The sequence below is a fragment of the Oncorhynchus keta genome, chromosome 6 (assembly GCF_023373465.1).
Source record: "Oncorhynchus keta strain PuntledgeMale-10-30-2019 chromosome 6, Oket_V2, whole genome shotgun sequence".
NCBI classification, from domain to species: Eukaryota; Metazoa; Chordata; class Actinopteri; order Salmoniformes; family Salmonidae; genus Oncorhynchus; species Oncorhynchus keta.
Genome location: NC_068426.1, coordinates 17312169 through 17336562, shown reverse-complemented (window position 1 = coordinate 17336562; position 24394 = coordinate 17312169). Strand labels below are relative to the sequence as shown.

General features: G+C 45.2%; 2 protein-coding genes across 2 annotated transcripts in view; both read left to right on the top strand.

Annotated features, from left to right (window-relative positions):
- LOC127930836 (dentin sialophosphoprotein-like) overlaps positions 1–18256 on the top strand; it is a 68176-nt gene extending 49920 nt beyond the window's left edge. The window contains exons 4-6 of the mRNA XM_052521768.1: positions 5482–9982; positions 10255–10825; positions 18243–18256. Coding sequence (XP_052377728.1) covers positions 5482–9982; positions 10255–10825; positions 18243–18256 — 5086 coding nt within the window. The remainder of the gene's footprint in view (positions 1–5481; positions 9983–10254; positions 10826–18242) is intronic.
- Positions 1080–24394, top strand: LOC118385090 (leucine-rich repeat transmembrane protein FLRT1-like). The gene is made up of 2 exons (XM_052521039.1): positions 1080–1232; positions 18373–24394. Exon 2 carries the CDS (start codon positions 18475–18477, stop codon positions 20566–20568), a length of 2094 nt encoding a protein of 697 aa, XP_052376999.1. The 5' UTR covers positions 1080–1232; positions 18373–18474; the 3' UTR covers positions 20569–24394.

Here is a 24394-nt window from a genome sequence, read left to right as displayed (position 1 = left end):
GACAGACTCACAACTCCAGAGGAGACAGACTCACAACTCCAGAGGAGACAGACTCACAGACTCCAGAGGAGACAGACTCACAACTCCAGAGGAGACAGACTCACAACTCCAGAGGAGACAGACTCACAACTCCAGAGGAGACAGACTCACAACTCCAGAGGAGACAGACTCACAGCTCCAGAGGAGACAGACTCACAACTCCAGAGGAGACAGACTCACAACTCCAGAGGAGACAGACTCACAGCTCCAGAGGAGACAGACTCACAACTCCAGAGGAGACAGACTCACAACTCCAGAGGAGACAGACTCACAACTCCAGAGGAGACAGACTCACAACTCCAGAGGAGACAGACTCACAACTCCAGAGGAGACAGACTCACAGCTCCAGAGGAGACAGACTCACAACTCCAGAGGAGACAGACTCACAACTCCAGAGGAGACTCCAGAGGAGACAGACTCACAACTCCAGAGGAGACAGACTCAGAGGAGACAGACTCCAGAGGAGACAGACTCACAACTCCAGAGGAGACAGACTCACAGAGGAGACAGACTCACAACTCCAGAGGAGACAGACTCACAACTCCAGAGACTCACAACTCCAGAGGAGACAGACTCACAAGAGGAGACAGACTCCAGCTCCAGAGGAGACAGACTCACAACTCCAGAGGAGACAGACTCACAACTCCAGAGGAGACAGACTCACAGAGGAGACAGACTCACAACTCCAGAGGAGACAGACTCACAACTCCAGAGGAGACAGACTCACAACTCCAGAGGAGACAGACTCACAGCTCCAGAGGAGACAGACTCACAGAGGAGACAGACTCACAGCTCCAGGAGACAGACTCACAACTCCAGAGAGACAGACTCACAACTCCAGAGGAGACAGACTCACAACTCACAACTCCAGAGGAGACAGACTCACAACTCACAGAGGAGACAGACTCACAACTCCAGAGGAGACAGACAGACTCAGAGGAGACAGACTCCAGAGGAGACAGACTCACAACTCACAGCTCCAGAGGAGACAGACTCACAGCTCCAGACTCACAGCTCCAGAGGAGACAGACTCACAGACAGACTCACAACTCCAGAGGAGACAGACTCACAACTCCAGAGGAGACAGACTCACAACTCCAGAGGAGACAGACTCACAGCTCCAGAGGAGACAGACTCACAGCTCCAGAGGAGACAGACTCACAACTTCAGATCTGTATCTTTTACAACACAAGGTTTGTTTTTATTCACATTTAAACACATTTATATAGAAAATCTTCCTGTAGTCGGCTAACAGAAGGATGAATTGTGTTGTGATTTCCTCATTGGTGCGATAACAATTAGTATACAGGACTGTACGAGATTCTGAAGGTTATTATCCAGCGTTTGTTTACTGGGAGGGTTTGTCATAGGGAGGGTTTCCATGTTCTTACTCTTTTAGGTTTTCATCAGCTGAAGGAGAAATAGATAGTGTAAGAAGGGATTAAAGAATCACTGCTGTAGACCAGAGAGAGAGAGAATGAGAAAAAGTGAGAGAGAAAAAGAGAGCGAGGAAGAGAGGAGCGAGTAGTGCACTGCTCACAGACCAAAAGATGCAGAGAAATATTCAGAGAGAGGAAGAGAGACAGATGACATGGACGAATCAAAGGAAGAGGGGAAGGAGAGACTTACTAAGAAGACTAAGAGAGAAGGAAAGATTATGAAATGTTTTTAAATAAATAAATGCATGTAAGTGTAGGGAGAGAAAGCAGAGTGAATAGCAAGCTTAAGGGAAAGGGAAGAGGATGGAGGGGGAAGAGAGAGAGGTTGTGAAACAGAGAAGCAACAGAGGGAGTGGAAGGGCTTGTGTATGTGTGTGTGTGGGAGAGGGAGTGAGAGAGAGAGAGAGAGAGAGAGAGAGAGAGAGAGAGAGAGAGAGAGAGAGAGGGGGGAGAGAGAGAGAGAGAGAGAGAGAGAGAGAGAGAGAGAGAGAGAGAGAGAGAGAGAGAGAGGGGAGAAATTGTGACTCAATCAGCTGCCTCATTGTTCATGCAGGACAAGTGCAGGAGAGGAGAGTGTGACAAGGAAGGGAGGCCGAGAGGCAGGAAGAGAAAAAAGAGAGAGGGCGTCTTCAATTTGAAGTGATACACAAAGCTAACTCATTATATTGCACACTAGAATATTGGCCTGAATACAAATTCAGTCCTCCCCACACTTACATAAACAAAGGCAAATATAAACGTGCATGCAGGTGGAGAGGTCATTTCCTGTGCTATTTGTATTAATTTGTTTGCTTATTAGGATCCGCATTAGCTTTTGCAGAAGCAGCAGCTACTCTTCCTAAGGTCCACAAAAAACACAAAACATGACAAGCAACAAACCACTGATAGACAAGGACAGTCACACACATGTAAAATACAACAAACAATAACAACAACAAAAAGAAAAGCCTATTGTATCTCTAAACTGTGATACCAGCCAGGGTATGTGACGATGTGCACATAATTCCAACAGAGAGAGGAGGGAGGGAGCGTGAGCAGGAGGAGTGGGTGGCTTATGGTCTCAACAGATGATACAGGCTGGCTCTGGCTCTGCCTCGCCTCACGTCTGCATGTCCATTTCAACTTCACTCCCAACCACCACCTCTAACTGAGAAGCAAGAACAGAGTGACAGTAGCAAAAAACTATTCCAAGTACACTAATCCATTTAAAATATATACATTTAAAATATATACAGTGCCTTGCGAAGGTATTCGGCCCCCTTGAACTTTGCGACTTTACTTTCAGTGCAGCAAACTCTCTCCAGAAGTTCAGTGAGGATCTCTGAATGATCCAATGTTGACCTAAATGACTAATGATGATAAATACACCTGTGTGTAATCAAGTCTCCGTATAAATGCACCTGCACTGTGATAGTCTCAGAGGTCCGTTAAAAGCGCAGAGAGCATCATGAAGAACAAGGAACACACCAGGCAAGTCCGAGATACTGTTGTGAAGAAGTTTAAAGCCGGATATGGATACAAAAATATTTCCCAAGCTTTAAACATCCCAAGGAGCACTGTGCAAGCGATAATATTGAAATGGAAGGAGTATCAGACCACTGCAAATCTACCAAGACCTGGCCGTCCCTCTAAACTTTCAGCTCATACAAGGAGAAGACTGATCAGAGATGCAGCCAAGAGGCCCATGATCACTCTGGATGAACTGCAGAGATCTACAGCTGAGGTGGGAGACTCTGTCCATAGGACAACAATCAGTCGTATATTGCACAAATCTGGCCTTTATGGAAGAGTGGCAAGAAGAAAGCCATTTCTTAAAGATATCCATAAAAAGTATTGTTTAAAGTTTGCCACAAGTCACCTGGGAGACACACCAAACATGTGGAAGAAGGTGCTCTGGTCAGATGAAACCAAAATTGAACTTTTTGGCAACAATGCAAAATGTTATGTTTGGCGTAAAAGCAACACAGCTCATCACCCTGAACACATCATCCCCACTGTCAAACATGGTGGTGGCAGCATCATGGTTTGGGCCTGCTTTTCTTCAGCAGGGACAGGGAAGATGGTTAAAATTGATGGGAAGATGGATGGAGCCAAATACAGGACCATTCTGGAAGAAAACCTGATGGAGTCTGCAAAAGACCTGAGACTGGGATGGAGATTTGTCTTCCAACAAGACAATGATCCAAAACATAAAGCAAAATCTACAATGGAATGGTTCAAAAATAAACATATTATTAGAATATTAGATGTTAGAATGGCCAAGTCAAAGTCCAGACCTGAATCCAATCGAGAATCTTTCGAAAGATTTTAAAACTGCTGTTCACAAATGCTCTCCATCCAACCTCACTGAGCTCGAGCTGTTTTGCAAGGAGGAATGGGAAAACATTTCAGTCTCTTGATGTGCAAAACTGATAGAGACATACCCCAAGCGACTTACAGCTGTAATCGCAGCAAAGGTGGCGCTACAAAGTATTAACTTAAGGGGGCTGAATAATTTTGCACGCCCAATTTTTAAGTTTTTGATTTGTTAAAAAAGTTTGAAATATCCAATAAATGTCATTCCACTTCATGATTGTGTCCCACTTGTTGTTGATTCTTCACAAAAAAATACAGTTTTATATCTTTATGTTTGAAGCCTGAAATGTGGCAAAAGGTCGCAAAGTTCAAGGGGGCCGAATACTTTCGCAAGGCACTGTATGCTGCCACATCCAACAATTACCCAGTGCTAGCTAAACAAACCTTGTCCTCAATTCTAAATTGTGGATTTTTATTTATTAATGGGTATTCTCTGCTTTTCATTTATACTTTAGTTCAACTGGATGTGTTGTAGGGGCCAACTCAACTTATAAAAAATGTACTCCCGTATTTCCTGAACCATTTTGATGTAATATCAACATGGCTAGTTATAGGGTAAATAGAAGTGATTGAGATGGAAATATTTGTCATAGAAATGGAGCAAGAAAGAAAGGGAATTTAAAGTGTTTTAAGTCTAGAGTATTTCCTGTATTTGCCAAGTAACATAACTATATAAAAAAGGTTAATGCATGTATATTGAGTTTTCAAAAAATCATGTGGATGCAGTATTGCCTTGCAAGCTAGTCGATTCTATAGCAGGCTGTGTGAATCCTCTACAGTACCGATAGACTGACTGGGAAATGCAATAACAGGGAGAGTGAAATGCCAACATGGCAAAGCTTCCATGATGATGTTGCACCTCTTCCATAATGATGTAGCACCTCTTCCATGATGATGTAGCACCTCTTCCATAATGATGTAGCACCTCTTCCATAATGATGTAGCACCTCTTCCATGATGATGTAGCACCCCTTTCATGATGATGTAGCACCTCTTCCATGATGATGTAGCACCTCTTCCATGATGATGTAGCACCCCTTTCATGATGATGTAGCACCTCTTACATGATGATGTAGCACCTCTTCCATAATGATGTAGCACCTCTTCCATGATGATGTAGCACCTCTTCCATGATGATGTAGCACCTCTTCCATGATGATGTAGCACCCCTTCCATGATGATGTAGCACCTCTTCCATGATGATGTAGCACCTCTTCCATGATGATGTAGCACCTCTTCCATGATGATGTAGCACTCCTTTCATGATGATGTAGCACCTCTTTCATGATGATGTAGCACCTCTTCCATGATGATGTAGCACCTCTTCCATGATGATGTAGCACCTCTTACATGATGATGTAGCACCTCTTTCATGTCAGATCTAATCTGACAGCCAACCTGGAGATATTACAGTCAGGAATTCACTGAAATAATCAGACCGCCCCATTTTCACGTTCATATATTCCTATTTTATATAATTTGATGTATCTGGTAATCGTCTCCTCTTATGTGGCAGAGTGGCACTCCATTCTATGCAACAGCATTTTGCTGCAGGGGGCCACAACTCCTCTGTTAATGCTTAGAGGATTTACTTTTAATCTGGGATTCCTGTGGAAGAGACACGGAGCCAAATTAATTCATATGGCAGCAGCAGCAGTAGTAACAGCAGCAGCAGCAAGAGTAGTGACAGCAGCAGCAGCAACAGTAGTAACAGCAGCAGCAGCAGCAGCGACAGTAGTGACAGCAGCAGCAGCAACAGTACTAACAGCAGCAGCAGCAACAGTAGAAACAGCAGCAGCAGCAAGAGTAGTGACAGCAGCAGCAGCAAGAGTAGTGACAGCAGCAGCAAGAGTAGTGACAGCAGCAACAGAAACAGTAATAACAGCAGCAACAGTAGTAACAGTAATAACAGCAGCAGCAGCAAGAGTAGTAACAGCAGCAACAGCAACAACAGTAGTAACAGCAGCAGCAACAGTAGTAACAGCAGCAGCAGCAGCAGCAACAGTAGTAACAGCAGCAACAGAAACCGTAATAACAGCAGCAACAGTAGTGACAGCAGCGACAGTAGTAACAGCAGCAGCAGCAGCGACAGTAGTAACAAAAGCAGCAGCAGCGGCAACAGTAGTGACAGCAGCAGCAGCGACAGTAGTAACAGCAGCAGCAGCAGCAGCGACAGTAGTGACAGCAGCAGCAGCAGCAGCGACAGTAGTAACAGCAGCAGCGACAGTAGTAACAGCAGCAGCAGCGACAGTAGTATCAGCAGCAGCAACAGTAATAACAGAAGCAGCAGCAACATTAGTTACAGCAGCAGCAGCAACAGTAGTGACAGCAGCAGCAGCAACAGTAGTAACAGCAGCAGCAACAGTAGTAACAGCAGCAGCAGCAACAGTTGTGACAGCAGCAACAGTAGTAACAGCAGCAGCAGCGACAGTAGTAACAGCAGCAACAGTAGTAACAGCAGCAGCAGCAACAGTAGTAACAGCAGCAGCAACAGTAGTGACAGCAGCAGCAGCAACAGTAGTTACAGCAGCAGCAGCAACATTAGTGACAGAAGCAGCAGCAACAGTAGTAACAGCTGCAGCAGCAACAGTAGTAACAGCAGCAGCAGCAACAGTAGTAACAGCAGCAGCAGCAACAGTAATAACAACAGCAGCAACAACAGTAGTAACAGCAGCAGCAGCAACAGTAGTAACAGCAGCAGCAGCAACAGTAGTAACAGCAGCAGCAACATTAGTGACAGCAGCAGCAACAGTAGTGACAGCAGCAGCAGCAACAGTAATAACAGCAGCAGCAGCAACAGTAGTGACAGCAGCAGCAGCGACAGTAGTGACAGCAGCAGCGACAGAAACAGTAATAACAGCAGCAACAGTAGTGACAGCAGCAGCAGCGACAGTAGTGACAGCAGCAGCGACAGTAGTGACAGCAGCAGCAACAGTAGTGACAGCAGCAGCAGCAACAGTAATAACAGCAGCAGCAGCAACAGTAGTGACAGCAGCAGCAGCGACAGTAGTGACAGCAGCAGCGACAGAAACAGTAATAACAGCAGCAACAGTAGTGACAGCAGCAGCAGCGACAGTAGTGACAGCAGCAGCGACAGTAGTGACAGCAGCAGCGACAGTAGTGACAGCAGCAGCAGCGACAGTAGTGACAGCAGCAGCAGCGACAGTAGTGACAGCAGCAGCGACAGTAGTAACAGCAGCAGCAGCGACAGTAGTAACAGCAGCAGCAACAGTAGTGACAGCAGCAGCAGCGACAGTAGTGACAGCAGCAGCGACAGTAGTGACAGCAGCAGCAGCAACAGTAGTAACAGCAGCAGCAACAGTAGTAACAGCAGCAGCAACAGTAGTGACAGCAGCAGCAGCGACAGTAGTAACAGCAGCAGCAACAGTAGTGACAGCAGCAGCAGCGACAGTAGTAACAGCAGCAGCGACAGTAGTGACAGCAGCAGCAGCGACAGTAGTGACAGCAGCAGCAACAGTAGTGACAGCAGCAGCAGCGACAGTAGTAACAGCAGCAGCGACAGTAGTGACAGCAGCAGCAGCGACAGTAGTGACAGCAGCAGCAGCGACAGTAGTAACAGCAGCAGCGACAGTAGTGACAGCAGCAGCAGCGACAGTAGTGACAGCAGCAGCAGCGACAGTAGTAACAGCAGCAGCAGCAACAGTAATAACAGCAGCAGCAACATTAGTTACAGCAGCAGCAGCGACAGTAGTAACAGCAGCAGCAGCAACAGTAGTAACAGCAGCAGCAGCAACAGTAGTAACAGCAGCAGCAGCAACAGTTGTGACAGCAGCAACAGTAGTAACAGCAGCAGCAGCGACAGTAGTAACAGCAGCAGCAGCAACAGTAGTAACAGCAGCAGCAACATTAGTGACAGCAGCAGCAACAGTAGTGACAGCAGCAGCAGCAACAGTAGTTACAGCAGCAGCAACATTAGTGACAGCAGCAACAGCAGCAACAGTAGTAACAGCAGCAGCAGCAGCAACAGTAGTGACAGCAGCAGCAGCAACAGTAGTAACAGCAGCAGCAACAGCAGCAGCAGCAGCAACATTAGTGACAGCAGCAACAGCAGCAACAGTAGTAACAGCAGCAGCAGCAGCAACAGTAGTGACAGCAGCAACAGCAGCAACAGTAGTAACAGCAGCAGCAGCAGCAACATTAGTTACAGCAGCAGCAGCAGCGACAGTAGTGACAGCAGCAGCAACAGCAGCAGCAGCAACATTAGTTACAGCAGCAGCAGCGACAGTAGTGACAGCAGCAGCGACAGTAGTGACAGCAGCAGCAGCAGCAACAGTAGTTGCAGCAGCAACATTAGTGACAGCAGCAGCAGCAGCAGCAACAGTAGTAACAGCAGCAGCAGCAATATTAGTGACAGCAGCAGCAGCAATATTAGTGACAGCAGCAGCAGCAATATTAGTGACAGCAGCAGCAGCAATATTAGTGACAGCAGCAGCGACAGTAGTGGCAGCAGCAGCAACATTAGTGACAGCAGCAGCAACAGTAGTGACAGCAGCAGCAGCAACAGCAGTAACAGCAGTGACAGCAGCAACAGCAACAGTAGTGACAGCAGCAACAGTAGTGACAGCAGCAGCAACAGTAGTGACAGCAGCAGCAGCGACAGTAGTGACAGCAGCAGCGACAGAAACAGTAATAACAGCAGCAACAGTAGTGACAGCAGCAGCAGCGACAGTAGTGACAGCAGCAGCGACAGTAGTGACAGCAGCAGCGACAGTAGTGACAGCAGCAGCAGCGACAGTAGTGACAGCAGCAGCAGCGACAGTAGTGACAGCAGCAGCGACAGTAGTAACAGCAGCAGCAGCGACAGTAGTAACAGCAGCAGCGACAGTAGTGACAGCAGCAGCAGCGACAGTAATAACAGCAGCAGCAGCAACAGTAGTGACAGCAGCAGCAACAGTAATAACAGCAGCAGCAGCAACAGTAGTGACAGCAGCAGCAGCAACAGTAGTAACAGCAGCAGCAACAGTAGTAACAGCAGCAGCAACAGTAGTGACAGCAGCAGCAGCGACAGTAGTAACAGCAGCAGCAGCGACAGTAGTAACAGCAGCAGCAACAGTAGTGACAGCAGCAGCAGCGACAGTAGTAACAGCAGCAGCGACAGTAGTGACAGCAGCAGCAGCGACAGTAGTGACAGCAGCAGCAGCGACAGTAGTAACAGCAGCAGCGACAGTAGTGACAGCAGCAGAAGCGACAGTAGTGACAGCAGCAGCAGCGACAGTAGTAACAGCAGCAGCAGCAACAGTAATAACAGCAGCAGCAACATTAGTTACAGCAGCAGCAGCGACAGTAGTAACAGCAGCAGCAGCAACAGTAGTAACAGCAGCAGCAGCGACAGTAGTAACAGCAGCAGCAGCAACAGTTGTGACAGCAGCAACAGTAGTAACAGCAGCAGCAGCGACAGTAGTAACAGCAGCAGCAGCAACAGTAGTAACAGCAGCAGCAACAACAGTAGTAACAGCAGCAGCAACATTAGTGACAGCAGCAGCAACAGTAGTGACAGCAGCAGCAGCAACAGTAGTGACAGCAGCAGCAGCAACAGTAGTAACAGCAGCAGCAACAGCAGCAGCAGCAACATTAGTGACAGCAGCAACAGCAGCAACAGTAGTAACAGCAGCAGCAGCAGCAACAGTAGTGACAGCAGCAACAGCAGCAACAGTAGTAACAGCAGCAGCAGCAGCAACATTAGTTACAGCAGCAGCAACAGCAGCAGCAGCAACATTAGTTACAGCAGCAGCAGCGACAGTAGTGACAGCAGCAGTGACAGTAGTGACAGCAGCAGCAGCAGCAACAGTAGTTGCAGCAGCAACATTAGTGACAGCAGCAGCAGCAGCAGCAACAGTAGTAACAGCAGCAGCAGCAATATTAGTGACAGCAGCAGCAGCAATATTAGTGACAGCAGCAGCAGCAATATTAGTGACAGCAGCAGCGACAGTAGTGACAGCAGCAGCAACAGTAGTGACAGCAGCAGCAGCAACAGCAGTAACAGCAGTGACAGCAGCAACAGCAACAGTAGTGACAGCAGCAACAGTAGTTACAGCAGCAGCAGCAGCAGCGACAGTAGTGACAGCAGCAGCAGCAACAGCAGCAACAGTAGTGACAGCAGCAGCAACAGTAGTGACAGCAGCAGCAACATTAGTTACAGCAGCAACAGTAGTGACAGCAGCAGCAACAGTAGTTACAGCAGCTGCAACAGTAGTTACAGCAGCAGCAGCAGCAGCGACAGTAGTGACAGCAGCAGCAACATTAGTTACAGCAGCAACAGTAGTTACAGCAGCAACAGTAGTTACAGCAGCATCCGCAACAGTAGTAACAGCAGCAACAACAGGAATAGTAGCAGCAGCAGCAACAGTAGTACAGCAGCAGCAGTGACAGTAGTTACAGTAGTAACAGCAACAGTAGTAACAGCAGCAGCAGTGACAGTAGTAACAGCAGCAGCAACAGTAGTAACAGCAACAGTAGTAACAGCAGCAGCAGTGACAGTAGTAACAGCAACAGTAGTAACAGCAGAAGCAGTGACAGTAGTAACAGCAACAGTAGTAGCAGCAGCAGCAGTGACAGTAGTAACAGCAACAGTAGTAACAGCAACAGCAGTGACAGTAGTAACAGCAACAGTAGTAACAGCAACAGTAGTAACAGCAACAGTAGTAACAGCAGCAGCAGTGACAGTAGTAACAGCAGCAGCAACAGTAGTAACAGCAACAGTAATAACAGAAGCAACAGCGACAGTAGTATCAGCAGCAGCAACAGTAATAACAGCAGCAACATTAGTGACAGCAGCAGCAGCAACATTAGTGACAGCAGCAGCAGCAACATTAGTGACAGCAGCAGCATCGACAGTAGTAACAGCAGCAGCAACAGTAATAACAGCAGCAACAGCGACAGTAGTATCAGCAGCAGCAACAGTAATAACAGCAGCAGCAGCAGCAGCAACAGTAATAACAGCAGCAACATTAGTGACAGCAGCAGCAGCAACAGTAGTGACAGCAGCAGCAACAGTAGTGCAGCAGCAGCAGCAACAGTAGTGCAGCAGCAGCAGCAACAGTAGTTACAGCAGCATCCGCAACAGTAATAACAGCAGCAGCAGCATCAACAGAAATAACAGCAGCAGCAGCAGCAGCAACAGTAGTGCAGCAGCAGCAGCAACAGTAGTGACAGCAGCAGCAACAGTAGTTACAGCAGCAGCAGCAACAGTAGTGCAGCAGCAGCAGCAACAGTAGTTACAGCAGCATCCGCAACAGTAATAACAGCAGCAGCAGCAGCAACAGTAATAACAGCAGCAACATTAGTGACAGCAGCAGCAGCAACATTAGTGACAGCAGCAGCAGCAACAGTAGTAACAGCAGCAGCAACATTAGTAACAGTAGCAGCAGCAACAGTAGTAACAGCAGCAGTAGCAACAGTAGTAGCAGCAGCAGCAGAGTGGGTAGGAAAATGGACTAGCGACAAGACGGATGCTGTCTCAAATCCCAGGAGGAACATGTCATAGTGATGTAGTGCTCATATCAAGGCACTTAACCTCAATGGCTCATGGGTGACCTTCTAATTTAACATTCACGGCTGTTACTGAAACATTCACAGAAATCATGTATAGATGTCCCTCGGAGATTTGAGTTAAAGTTTACATTATGATGCGTGCATCTCATTTTAGGATATGGCCCTAATGGAGTTTTCAGATTAAATGTACAATATGGTAACAGTACTGTTTGTACGTTACTTTGATTAAAGCATCTGCTCTGAATTTATAGATTGAGTGGATTAGGTAATATGTTAATGTCATTATTGATAAATTGATGATTATTATCTTTTAAGCCATTAATAATTAGTTTAATTGTTTTTAATACAATCATGTGTTTTGCAGCATTAGGTTGGTTTGTACCCTATTGGACATTTTGAAGGCAGCTGATTCAGATTTAGTAGCGGTAACATCAGTTCAGAGCTAATGACTTTGAAGAGGCCTAGGGTCTGTTCCAGACAAGCAATGAAGCTCACTGATTGCACTCTGCTGACTCAAGCACAATGGACTGCTTCTAATAGTTTTTCTCTCACAGAAACGACTATATACAGTACTGCCAAAGACACAGTATTTAAACTATTAAAAGCCTTGCAGAATGGTCCAACAGTGCATTCGGAAAGTATCAGACACCTTGACCTTTTCTACATTTTCCAGCCTTTTTCTAAAACGGATAGATTCTTTTTTTTTCGTCATCAATCTAGATAATACCCGATAATGACAAAGCGAAAACAAGTTTTTAGAAATGTTTGCACATTATAACATTTTTTAAACAGAAATACCTTATTTATCTAAGTATTCAGACCCTTTGCTATGGGACTCAAAATTGAGCTCAGGTGCATCCTGTTTCCATCGATCATTCTTGATGTTTCTACAACTTGATTGGAGTCCACCTGTGGTAATTGAAATTGTTTGGACATGATTTGGAAAGGCACACACCTGTCTATATAAGGTCCCACAGTTGACAGTGCATGTCGGTGCAAAAACGAAGTCATGAGGTCAAAGGAATTGTACGTTGAGCTCCGAGACAGGATTGTGTTGAGGCACAGAACTGGGGAAGGGTACCAAAACATTTCTGCAGCATTGAAGGTCCCCAAGAACACAGTGGCCTCCATCATTCTTAAATGGAAGAAGTTTGGAACCAACAAGACTTTTCCTAGAATTGGACTGAGCAATCGGGGGAGGACCTTGGTCAGGGAGGTGACCAAGAACCCGATAGTCACTCTGACAGAGCTCCAGAGTTCCTCTGTGGAGATGGGAGAACTTTCCATAAGGACAACCATCTCTGCAGCACTCCACCAATCAGGCCTTTATGGTAGAGTGGCCAGATGGAAGCCACTCCTCAGTAAAAGGCACATGACAGCCCTCTTGGAGTTTGCCAAAAGGCACCTTAAAGACTCTCAGATCATGAGAAACAAGATTCTCTGTTTTGATGAAGCCAAGATTGAACTCTTTGGCCTGAATGCCAAGCGTCACGTCTGGAGGAAACCTGGCACCATCCCTACAGTGAAGCATGGTGGTGGCAGCATCATGCTGTGTGGATGTTTTTCAGAGGCAGGACTGGGAGACTAGTCAAGATCGAGGAAAAGATTAATGGAGCAAAGTACAGAGAGATCCTTGATGAAAACCTGCTCCAGAGTGCTCAGGACCTCTGACTGGAGAGAATCTTCACCTTCCAACAGGATAACGACGCTAAGCACACAGCCAAGACAAGGCAGGAGTGGCTTTGGGACAAGTCTCTGAATGTCCTTGAGTGACCCAGCCAGAGCCCGGACTTGAACCCATCGAACAGAGAAGAGAGCAACGACGCTCCCCATCCAACCTGACAGAGGGGATTTGCAGAGTAGAATGGGAGAAACTCCCCAAATACAGGTGTACCAAGCTTGTAGTGTCATACCCAAGAAGACTCTAGGCTGTCATCGCTGCCAAAGGTGATTCAACAAATTACTGAGTAAAGGGTCTGAATACTTACAGTACCAGTCAAACGTTTGGACACACCTACTCCTTCAAGGGTTTTTCTTTATTTAAAAAAAAAAGTTTTACATTGTAGAATAATAGTAAAGGCATCAAAACTATGAAATGACACATGGAATCATGTAGTAACCAAAACCGTGTGAAACAAATCAAAATAGATTTTATTTTTGAGATTCTTCAAAGTAGCCACCCTTTGCCTTGATGACAGCATTGCACAATCTTGGCATTCTCTCAACCAGCTTCATGATGTAGTCACCTGGAATGCATTTCAATTAACAGGTGTGCCTTGTTAAAAGTTAATTTGTGGAATTTCTTTCCTTCTTAATGTGTTTGAGCCAATCAGTTGTGTTGTGACAAGGTAGGGGTGGTATACAGATAGCCCTATTTGGTTAAAGACCAAGTCCATGGACTGTTGTTTCTCTTTGCTTATTTGAGCTGTTCTTGCCATAACATTATTCTTTATTTGTACATTTTAATTTAAGCTTTATTTAACTTGGCAAGTCAGTTAAGAACAAATTCTTATTTACAATGATGGCCTAGGAACAGTGGGTTAACTGCCTTGTTTAGGGGCAGAACGACAGATCTCTACAGAATCCCCGAGCTGACAAGGTAAAAATCTGTCGTTCTGCCCCTGAACAAAGCAGTTAGCCCACTGTTCCTAGGCCATCATTGTAAATAAGAATTTGTTCTAAACTGACTTGCCTAGTTCAATTAAGGTTCAATTAAAATAAAAAATTATATATATATATATATATATATATATATATATTATGGCAAGAACAGCTCAAATAAGCAAATAGAAATGACAGTCCATTTTTTCCTTTATACATGAATGTCAGTCAAGAACTTTGTGTGCAGTCGCAAAAACCGTCAAGCACTATGATGAAACTGGCTCTCATGGGGATCGCCACTTCAGAGTGTTCAAGTAACAGACACATCTCAACATCAACTGTTCAGAAGAGACTGCGTGATTCAGGCCTTCATGATCGAATTGCTGCAAAGAAACCACTACTAAAGCACGCCAATAAGAAGTGGAGACTTGCTTGGGCTAAGAAACACGAGCAATGTATATTAGACCAGTAGAAATCTGTCCTTTCCAGGTGAAGCTGGTTGAGAGAATGCCAAGAGTGTGCAAAGCTGTCATCAAGGCAAAGGGTGGCAACTTTGTAAAAAATAAAAGATCAAATATATTTTGATTTGTTTAACACTTTTTTGTTTACTACATGATTCCAAATGTGTTATTTCATAGTTTTGATGTCTTCACTATTATTCTACAATGTAGAAAATACTTTTAAAAATAAAGAAAAACCCTTGAATGAGTAGGTGTGTCCAAACTTTTGACTGGTACTGTATGTACATGTGATATTTTCGTTTAAATTATGGGGTATTGTGTGTAGATTGATGAGGATTATTATTTTTAAATTCATTTTAGAATAAGGCTGTAACATAACAAAATGTAAAAAAGTCAAAGGGTCTGAATTTTTTCCAAATGCACTGTACACTGAGATACATACAAATAATAATATACGGAAATAACATTTTGGAGAGTTGATAGAACAACAATGATTGAGCATGGCCGTATTGTAGCACAATAAAAGTAAATAGGTCATCGTTTTTTTCTTGTATATATTTCTTTTCCATCCTCAGACTCTTCATCCGCTATTTTTGTGTTTCATTTATTCATCCTTTGATCCCTTCATTTATCCCCTTCAGCACCATGGCCATCTCTTGCTTGCATCACTCCTTCCCAAGCACCAATCACTACATTTTAAATGACATTCATGGACATAGGCATGTAAGATAAGCTTCGTGCCAGTGTTATCTCTACCATGCCATCAATAGAGTGGATTTCCCCGATACACCAGCACCCGCTTTGGTAATCATTCCCAGATTTTCCTCTTTTATAATAAATATGTGGATATGAGTGCTCCCAGTTACGGTTTCTGTAGAGGATTTCATGGTGAAGATACTGTAGCAACAGTCAATGCTGTCATTTTAGATCTACTCTCCCTCTCTCTCTCTCTCTCTCTCTCTCTCTCTCTCTCTCTCTCTCTCTCTCTCTCTCTCTCTCTCTCTCTCTCTCTCTCTCTCTCTCTCTCTCTCTCTCTCTCTCTCTCTATGTAAATTGATCCTCTACTTCTTGCTCCAGTATTGGAAAGTGTAGGGCTGTTTTGTGTACTGTACCCTCCCTGCCTTAGGCGACTGTCTGTCTGGCCAGACCATTTCCACACCAACCCCCTCCTCATCCCCTCCACACAGCCCCGCATTGTCTGACATCTCCCGAATACAGATGACTGCAACTTTGACTGCAACAATTTGTGGGGACACACACGCGTCCTGTACAGTCTGGCTCACGCACACACTCTCGTCTATATACTTCTGTCACTGTACTCTACAATTACGTCCACACACACAAAAACACACACACTCTCACACCCTCAATGGATCTGCACCATAGACATATAATACCTTCAGAGTATTATATGTATTCATACCCCTTTACTTTTTTCACATTTTGTTGTGTTACAGCCTGAATTTAAAATGGATTCAATTGAGATGTTGTGTCACTGGCCTACACACAATACTCCATAATGTCAGTGGAATTATGTTTTTAGAAATGTTTACAAATTAATTCAAAATAAAATGCTGAAATGTCTTCAGTCAACAAGTATTCAACCCCATTGTTATGGCAAACCTAAATAAATTCAGGAGTAAAAATGTATTTAACAAGTCACATAATAAGTTGCATAGGCTCATTCTGTGTGCAATAATAGTGTTTAACATGATTTTTAAATGACTACCACATCTCGACACCCCACACATAAAGTACAATTATCTGTAAAGTCTCTCAGTTGAGCAGTGAGCAGTCAAACACAGATTCAACCACAAAGACCAGGGAAGTTTTCCAATGCCTCGCAAAGAAGGGCACCTATTGGTAGATGGGTAAAAAAGCAGACATTGAATATCCCTTTGAACACGGTGATGTTATTAATTACACTTTGGATGGTGTATCAATACACTCAGTCACTACACCGATACAGTTGTCCTTCCTAACTCAGTTGCCGGTCAGGAAGGAAACCGCTCAGGGATTTCACCATGAAGCCAATGTGGACTTTAAAACAGTTACAGAGTTTAATGGCTGTGAGAGGAAACTGAGAATGGATCAACAGTGTTGTAGTTACTCCACAATACTAACCTAAATGACAGAGTGAAAAGAAGGAACCCTGTACAGAATAAAACATATTCCAAAACATGCATCCTGTTTGCAATAAGGCACTAAAGAAAAACTGTACAAAAAAATGGTCAAATAAATCAACTTTTTGTCCTGAATACAAAGCGTTAAGTTTGGAGCAAATCCAACACAACACATCACTGAGTACCACGCTTCATATTTTCAATCATGGTGGTGGCTGCATCATGTTATGAGTATGCTTGTAATCAGCCAAGAATAGAAACAGAATAGAGATAAGCACAGGCAAAATCCTAGAGGAAAACCTGGTTCAGTCTGCTTTACACCAGACACTGGGAGACAAATTCACTTTTCAGCAGGACAATAACCTAAAACAGGACGAATCTACACTGGAGTTGCTTACCAAGAAGACAGTGAATGTGGCCCAGTTACAGTTTTGGCTTGAAAATGGCTGTCTAGCAATGATCAACAACCAACTTGAGGGAGCTTGAAGAATTTTTTAAAGAATAATGTGCAAATATTGTACAATCCAGGTGTGCAAAGCTCTTAGAGACTTCCCATTAAGACTCACAGCTGTAATCGCTGCCAAAGGTGATACTAACATGTATTGACTGAGGGGTGTGAATAGTTATGTAAATGAGATATTTCTGTATTTCATTTTCAATACATTTGCAAAAATGTCTAAAAACATGCTTTCACTTTCTAATTATGGGGTAGTGTGTGTAAATGGCTGAGAAAAAAAAAATATTGAATCAATTTCAAATTCAGGCTGTAACACAATTTGTTGTTGTTGAATACATCAAGGGGTATGAAAGCTTTCTGAAGGCACTGTAATTGATGTCATAATGTCTGTGGATTAGGCCAGCCCTGCTAGTGTAAGCCAAATGAGTAACCATGGGAGGGAGAAACTAAAGTAACTGTAGAAAGTGTTTAAGATCTATCTATGTGCCATTCTTTGTTAATCCACCCAATCACAACTCCATATGTTCCTCTAATCCCTCCCACTCTCTCCACCACATCGATCTCACTCTCTTTCTATCTTGCCTTTGAAGGAACTGACCCAAATACTCCCCTCTGTTTGACGGACTTCTTTGCACAGCTGCTCAGACTAAAAAAACAGACTTTAAAAAACACACTCAATCCCTCACTCTACTCTGCCACACACACACATATAGTACACTCACAGCATATATGCACACATACATACATGTTCATGCATATACACACATATGCACATATGCACACTCGTAGCTTAGTTTATCAATATTCCGTAGTGAATGCAGAAAGAGTGGGATGTACTGTATACCTAATCTGCTTAGTATTTGGGAGAATTCAAATAAATACTCTATTACACTGTTATAGGGCCAGGAGATTTCACCAAACATGTGGTCAGACCAGAAATATTAGGCCCTAGTTTTTGGATTCTTTCAGTGGACGGACCATTTTGGAATAGTAATTTCCCTCTAGGAACACTGTTTGACAAAAAAAATATTTGATATATTTAAATATTTTCAAACAGGTTTGGCCACGGTTTATTTTACTGAAATTGATTTGAAGAAAAATCCTCTCCTTTCCTCAAACTCCTGCTGGAAGCAGATTACTGCCACTTCAACATGACAAGGGGATTGAAGTCGAGATATAGACCCTTAGAGGGATTAGTATGCTGTAGCGGTTCAATTTCCATGTGACCATGTATAATTTGTGTGATATGGTTTAGGCATAATGAAATAAGGGTACATTGTCAAGCTTGTTGTATTCTGGCATTTCAGTGATTTGGGAATTTCAATTAAACCTTAGTGATCTGGTCACTTGAGCGAATTGTTAACTAAAACCTGTATCCTTTTCAGTCTATCTAGGGCTGAAGGAGCCGGCCTGGTTTGAGCTTATCCTTAGGATTCAAGGATCCAGGAAGTTGAGATCGAGAGGAAGGGACGTTCGTCATCAGCACCATGGCGTCTGAGGGAGTGGTCGAGCTGCGTGATTGGCTGTTCCTGCTCATGATCTGCCTGACTCTGTTGGCCGAGGTGCTGGAGATTGCTGCAGCCACAGGGTACGACGAGGAGGGAGACCCAGTGTGCCCCTCTGTCTGCCGATGTGACGAGGACTTCATCTACTGCAACGACCGTGGCCTGAGCTCTATCCCCCCTCTGCCCCCCTCTGCCACTGTGCTCTACCTTCAGAACAACCACATAGACAACGCCGGGCTCCCCACCTCCCTAGAGCGTCAACTCACCATCCGAGTGGTCTACTTGTATGATAACGAGCTGGATGACTTCCCCATGCACCTGCCCCCTTCCCTCCGGGAGCTGCACCTGCAGGACAACAACATCCGTACGCTTCCCCGCGCCACCCTGGCCCGCATGCCTCTACTGGAGAAGCTGCACCTGGACGACAACTCTGTCTCCACCGTCAGCATCGAGGACCAGGCCTTCGTTGACAACCCACGGCTGCGCCTGCTTTTCCTGTCACGTAACCACCTGTCCAGCATCCCCTCTGGGCTCCCGGCCTCTCTGGAGGAACTGAGGCTGGACGACAACCGCATCTCCACCATCCCCACCCACGCCTTCCGTGGCCTCTCCTCCCTGCGACGCCTCGTTCTGGACGGGAACCTGCTGGCCAACCAGCGCATCGCAGACGACACCTTCTCCCGCCTCTCCAACCTGACAGAGCTTTCATTGGTGCGTAACTCCCTCCTGACCCCGCCACTCAACCTGCCCAGTACCCACCTGCAGCGTCTCTCTCTGCAGGACAACGCTCTTATCCACATTCCCCGTGGCTCCCTGGATGGCATGAGGAGGCTCCAAAGACTGGACCTGTCTGGCAACAACCTGACCACCCTGCCTCGGGGCCTGTTCAAAGACCTGGACAACCTGGGACAACTGCTGGTGCGGGGGAATCCCTGGCACTGTGGCTGTAACCTGCGCTGGTTACATGACTGGCTTCATGCTAGGGGTAACTCCATCACGGTGAGGGGTCTCACCTGCCAGGGGCCTGACAAGGTTCGAGACATGGCCCTTAAGGACCTGACCAGTCAGATGGAGGAGTGTGAAGTCCCAGGCATAGTGGCTGTCGGGGCTGGGGTCGGGGCCACAGGAAGTGAGACCAGAGACAGGGGGGGTGGAGCAGAAGTAGGAGGGGTTGCTGCTAGCTCCACCACCCTCGCCCCTCCACAGGGTTCCCTCTTCACCCTGCGCTCCAAGCGGCCCGGCCTGGGGCTACCAGACTCAGGTCAAGACTACACACTGGGCAGCAGTGGAGTAGGTAAGAGCCTGGCCCTGAATGTCAAGCCCTTGGCCCCCGACAGCATCCGTGTCACCTGGAGCGTGGCCCAGCCCACCTCCTCCTTCAGACTCAGTTGGCTGCGGCTGGGAACCAGCGCTACCATGGGCTCCATCACAGAGACCCTGGTGAGAGGAGACCGTAGAGAGTACCTGCTCACTTCCCTGCACCCCCACTCCAGCTACATCATCTGCATGGTGCCCCTGGCGGCCAGCTCCGGGGGTAAAGGAGTCATGGCAGGTGGAAACACTGACTCAGATGAAGCTCCAGTGTGCGCTAAAGCTGAGACGTCAGACCCCAGTCAGCCAGATGTGGGCCAGGAGGACAACCAGGACCCTGAACACATGGCTACTCTACCTCTGGCTGGGATCATTGGAGGAGCTACGGCCATCGTCTCTCTGGCGCTCATAGTTGCCGTCTTTTGCTGGTACAGGCATCGGGCTGGACGCCTGTCTTCTCGTGATCAATACAGCCGTGGCAGCTCCAGAAAGAGCAAGCACTACGATGACTACATTGAGTCAGGCACAAAGAAGGACACAACCATCCTGGAGATCCGAGGCCCAGGGTTCCAGATGACACCCATGGTTACCCACCAGCCGCTGCAACCCATGCCCCTCCGGGAGGATTACATCATCCACACTATATTCCCTTCCAATGGCACCGACCTCTACAAAGGTGCCCACCAAGTGTCCAATGCAGGGTATGGCACCAACCGTGGCTATAGAGAAGGAGGGATCCCAGATATAGACTACTGTTACACGTGATAGTCCTGGCCAGTTCCACACTGTTCTAGGTGTACTGTATAGATGCACAGTTTTTTTTGTCCGCATGGGTTCTTCTGAAGCACCCCCTTTTGTGCCTTCCTCTTCTAGTCTCCCATTCCAGCTAAGCCTGCTGTTTACTGCACTGACACTATTTGATGAATTGGTTGGGATGCCTGCACGAAACCGCTCCTGGTACACAGCAGCAGGGACTAACGAACGTCCCATTACAGGTGTTGATACGGACTGCCGTCAGTAACGGTCAGTGTACTTGTTCATCACTGCTCCCTCTCTCAGTGAGACATAGTCAAATAATGTGCTGTGTTGAAACGGCAAGATATTTTCACATACAGTACAGTTCCATTTCAGGGCATATGTATGGGAACGTCACACTAACAAAGCTGTTAAAAAGGTTAAAAAGTCCAGAAAGGGTCAGAGAGACAGACTGATATGCATCCCTTGCCCACTGGCCATATTTTGCCCTCTTGGCTCATCCGTGTAAATGCCTCAACTATCCTGATGTGCCCATTTTGTCCTATCAGTTACCTGAAGACAGGGCTCTTTAAAGCTGTGAATGGTTCTTTTTCAAACGGCCCACATAACCGCTTGTCTTAAAGCAGACTAGTTGTAGTCTGATCCAGTGGTTCCACAGGGTGAGGGTCTTGTCGGGGCCCAGGGGTGGCTGTCCCTGAAGATATCCTTGATGACTGGCTAAAATCTATAACGGAACAATGCATTGAATTCAATGCAGCCCAGAGCCTTGTAGATACTTAACTTAGATAGACATCCACTAATCAAAGCTGGTGCTTTGACCAGTCCCTCATTGCTACCCTTATTTATTGGTTTTCTTTTCGGTGCGTTTTTTTGGAGCTGGGCCTTGACATTTTTGATGGGGAAATTACTCTAATTTCACCCTTGACGGGGATGATGGATTTGTTGTAGGTCATTTTTGAGCAAGAAGAAGATTTTAAAAAAATAAATAAAAAACTCTGAAGATTAGAATTCTCTTGAACCAGCGTGAATGTTTATGTTATGTGTTATCTGCTCTTCAATGAAAACTATCTGAAGCAAAAGAGACATTATCAGTTTACAAGACTTGGTTAATAATAGACTACCCTGCCAAGACTGACAAATCACTACTTTGAGACTTAAGAGTCAAACCTCCATTTCTCCCTCTGTGTAGTTATCAAGTTACCTTAGAAGGTGGTGGTGTTCTGGTGAGAAGGGGGGGCCTCTGCTTGGTACTAGATGGCTTTGTATTTGTTCACTAGTGGGCCGATTCCCAACAGGACAGAGGACTTCTGTGGAGCATCCTGTGGACAGACACAGCAGTCTTGTAAGTGTGAACCAGAAAATTAGTATGTAAACAGCTAGAGGATATCAGGTAGATTATCAAACCGTAACACTGTGGACCTGCACTGTGGGAGGAAGTGAGTAGGTCGAGGATCCGAGGAGGTGGGGTGAGGCGACAATGGGGTGAGTTCTATTTTCCTTTGTGTGGGCACTGATGATAATCCTCTGCTCAGCTGCGTTGGGCTCAATTCGAAGTGAAGGCAGTCAATTCAGGAAGTGATTTGAATTTAAAACTCTTGAAATAAATAGCTTTTCAGTTTTTTGAGAAGTCATTGAAAATAAATGCCCTTATTTAGATTATTTGATTGTAATTTTAGTTTACTTCTTGAATTGACTGCCTTCATTTCGAATTGAGCCCAACCCTGCTACTCAGTCCACTTCCCCCACACCCAGCAGCACTACAAATGTAAATGAATCAGCACTTACAGCTACATAACAGGCAGTGAATGAGGGGATAATGACAGACAGGGAGACCTAGAGAGACACAGAAGAAAAGAGAGCGACAGAAGACAACACAGAAATGATGGCTCTGGAACGACGGAGTTAACCCGGGCATAAACCTGTTTGTCATAGCCTGCTACTCCACATTGCTTTAATATTCTCCATTGCTTGTTTATCACTTTGCTGTTTCCATGGTGGAAACAAATCGTGATTCCTTGGCTGTTTTGTCTGTTAGGATTTCCTAGTAGGTTGACTGTCAAACAATATGTCAAAGGAGCATTCATTATATTTTATTTTGAATACAACATGTGAAACTGGAACAAATGATGCTGTTGGTGGCAGGTTTTTATTTTAGAAAATATTGATAAACAATTTTTACATTTTTTAGTTTATTCATCTTATGCTGTTACCATGACATCCACTAATTTCCACTTTGAGATACCATCCACACCTGTCTCTACAGGAAAAACTAAATACTGAGCCTTTTAAAAGTGTGCACATTTTTTTGTGGTAGGGTCCCTATTGAGTGTACACCTTTAGAAATCAATTCTCAGAGAGTGGTAATAATACAGTATAATCTATCACATTCACAGCAACAATGTCGCCATTTCACCATATGTAAGAGCACAAATAACTGTTGAAATATATATATTTTATTTTTTTAAGTAACCACACATAGGGGTAATAGTGAGAGGAAGAATCATATCACAGGTAACCAGCTTACATACAGAAACCAGGCCTGCATGTTTTACTGTAACTCCCTCTCTCTCCTATAAAACATAGTGTATTTATTTGGTATGCAGCTATTACGGCAGGTAGCATAGTGCTTAGAGGGTTGCACCAGTTACCGCGAGGTCGCTGGTTCAAATGAGCCATCAAGGTGAAAAATGAGCAAGGCACTTAACCCTAATTTGCTTTACTATGGCTGACCCTGTAAAACACCAAATTTCACTGCACCTATGTGATAATATATATATATTTTTAATTATTGTTTCTAGTTGAGCTTGCATGCCTAGATGTGTATGTTTGAGAGAAAGGGAGAGAGAGAGAGAGAGAGAGAGAGAGAGAGAGAGAGTACCATAGTAAGTATGCAGCTTGTGTGCATCACAGTCATCGCAGGGAGCACTTACGGTAATTTTGTTTCATTTTTTTAGACCATCTGCCGATTTTACTTCTCTGTCGACTCGACCAGCAGTTGGTGTTTGTTTGTGTGTCAGATTGTGTGGCTCCTGCCGACTCAGACCAGCAGTTGTTCCACCTGCAGCCCATTAACACAGATGTCTTCCCTTTCCTGCTGCGACTGCCCTGGCTCCACTGAAAGGCCCTGTTTGCATAGTCTGTGTTTCTAAAAAAAATAAAACACTCCTCTCTGTGCTCAGATCGATGCTAGCTGCACAATAACAGAGAGCGAAAACAGGGTCAGCTGGGGATCCGTCACCCAGCACACTTTCTAAAGCTTTCTGGGTGAAATGGTGCTCATCATTATTATCATTATCATCAATTATTGCACATTCCCATCCACATTCAGTGCGCCCTCTTCATGCCCCTTCTCTTAGTAGAGTGCCCATCACCCAACCCACACAAGAGTTGGAAGCCTTTGGTATGCTGAGTGGATCCAGGTTTCAGGCGCCAACTTGTGCCACTTTCACATCATGTTCGGAAACTTGGGAACTCTTGAGATTTCCGACTTGCTTATTCATTGTAGAAAGATGATACAGAATCAACCAACAGGAAGTTCTACGCAAATAACTTACGTTAATTTTAACTCTAAGGTCCTGAGTTTCCAACATGACATGAACACGGCATAACACACGAAATTCAAGGCAATGGTCTGTGGTTTTATGCTTTAAAAATCATTTTAATGTTATTATTTTTGTCTACCCCTCCATATTGTTCCTGTGTTTTTTTGTAAGTTGCTGCTGTTGAAACATCGCTCTCTCTTCCTTTGTTGGACTCTGTGTTATACTGAGAAAAAATGAACTATTTTGTATAAAAGATGTCTCTTTTCAATGTGATTAAAGGGGAAATGTGCAAA

Coding starts and splice junctions, on each gene's coding strand:
- LOC118385090 (XM_052521039.1), top strand. CDS start 18,475: ATGGCGTCTGAGGGAGTGGTCGAGCTGCGTGATTGGCTGTTCCTGCTC.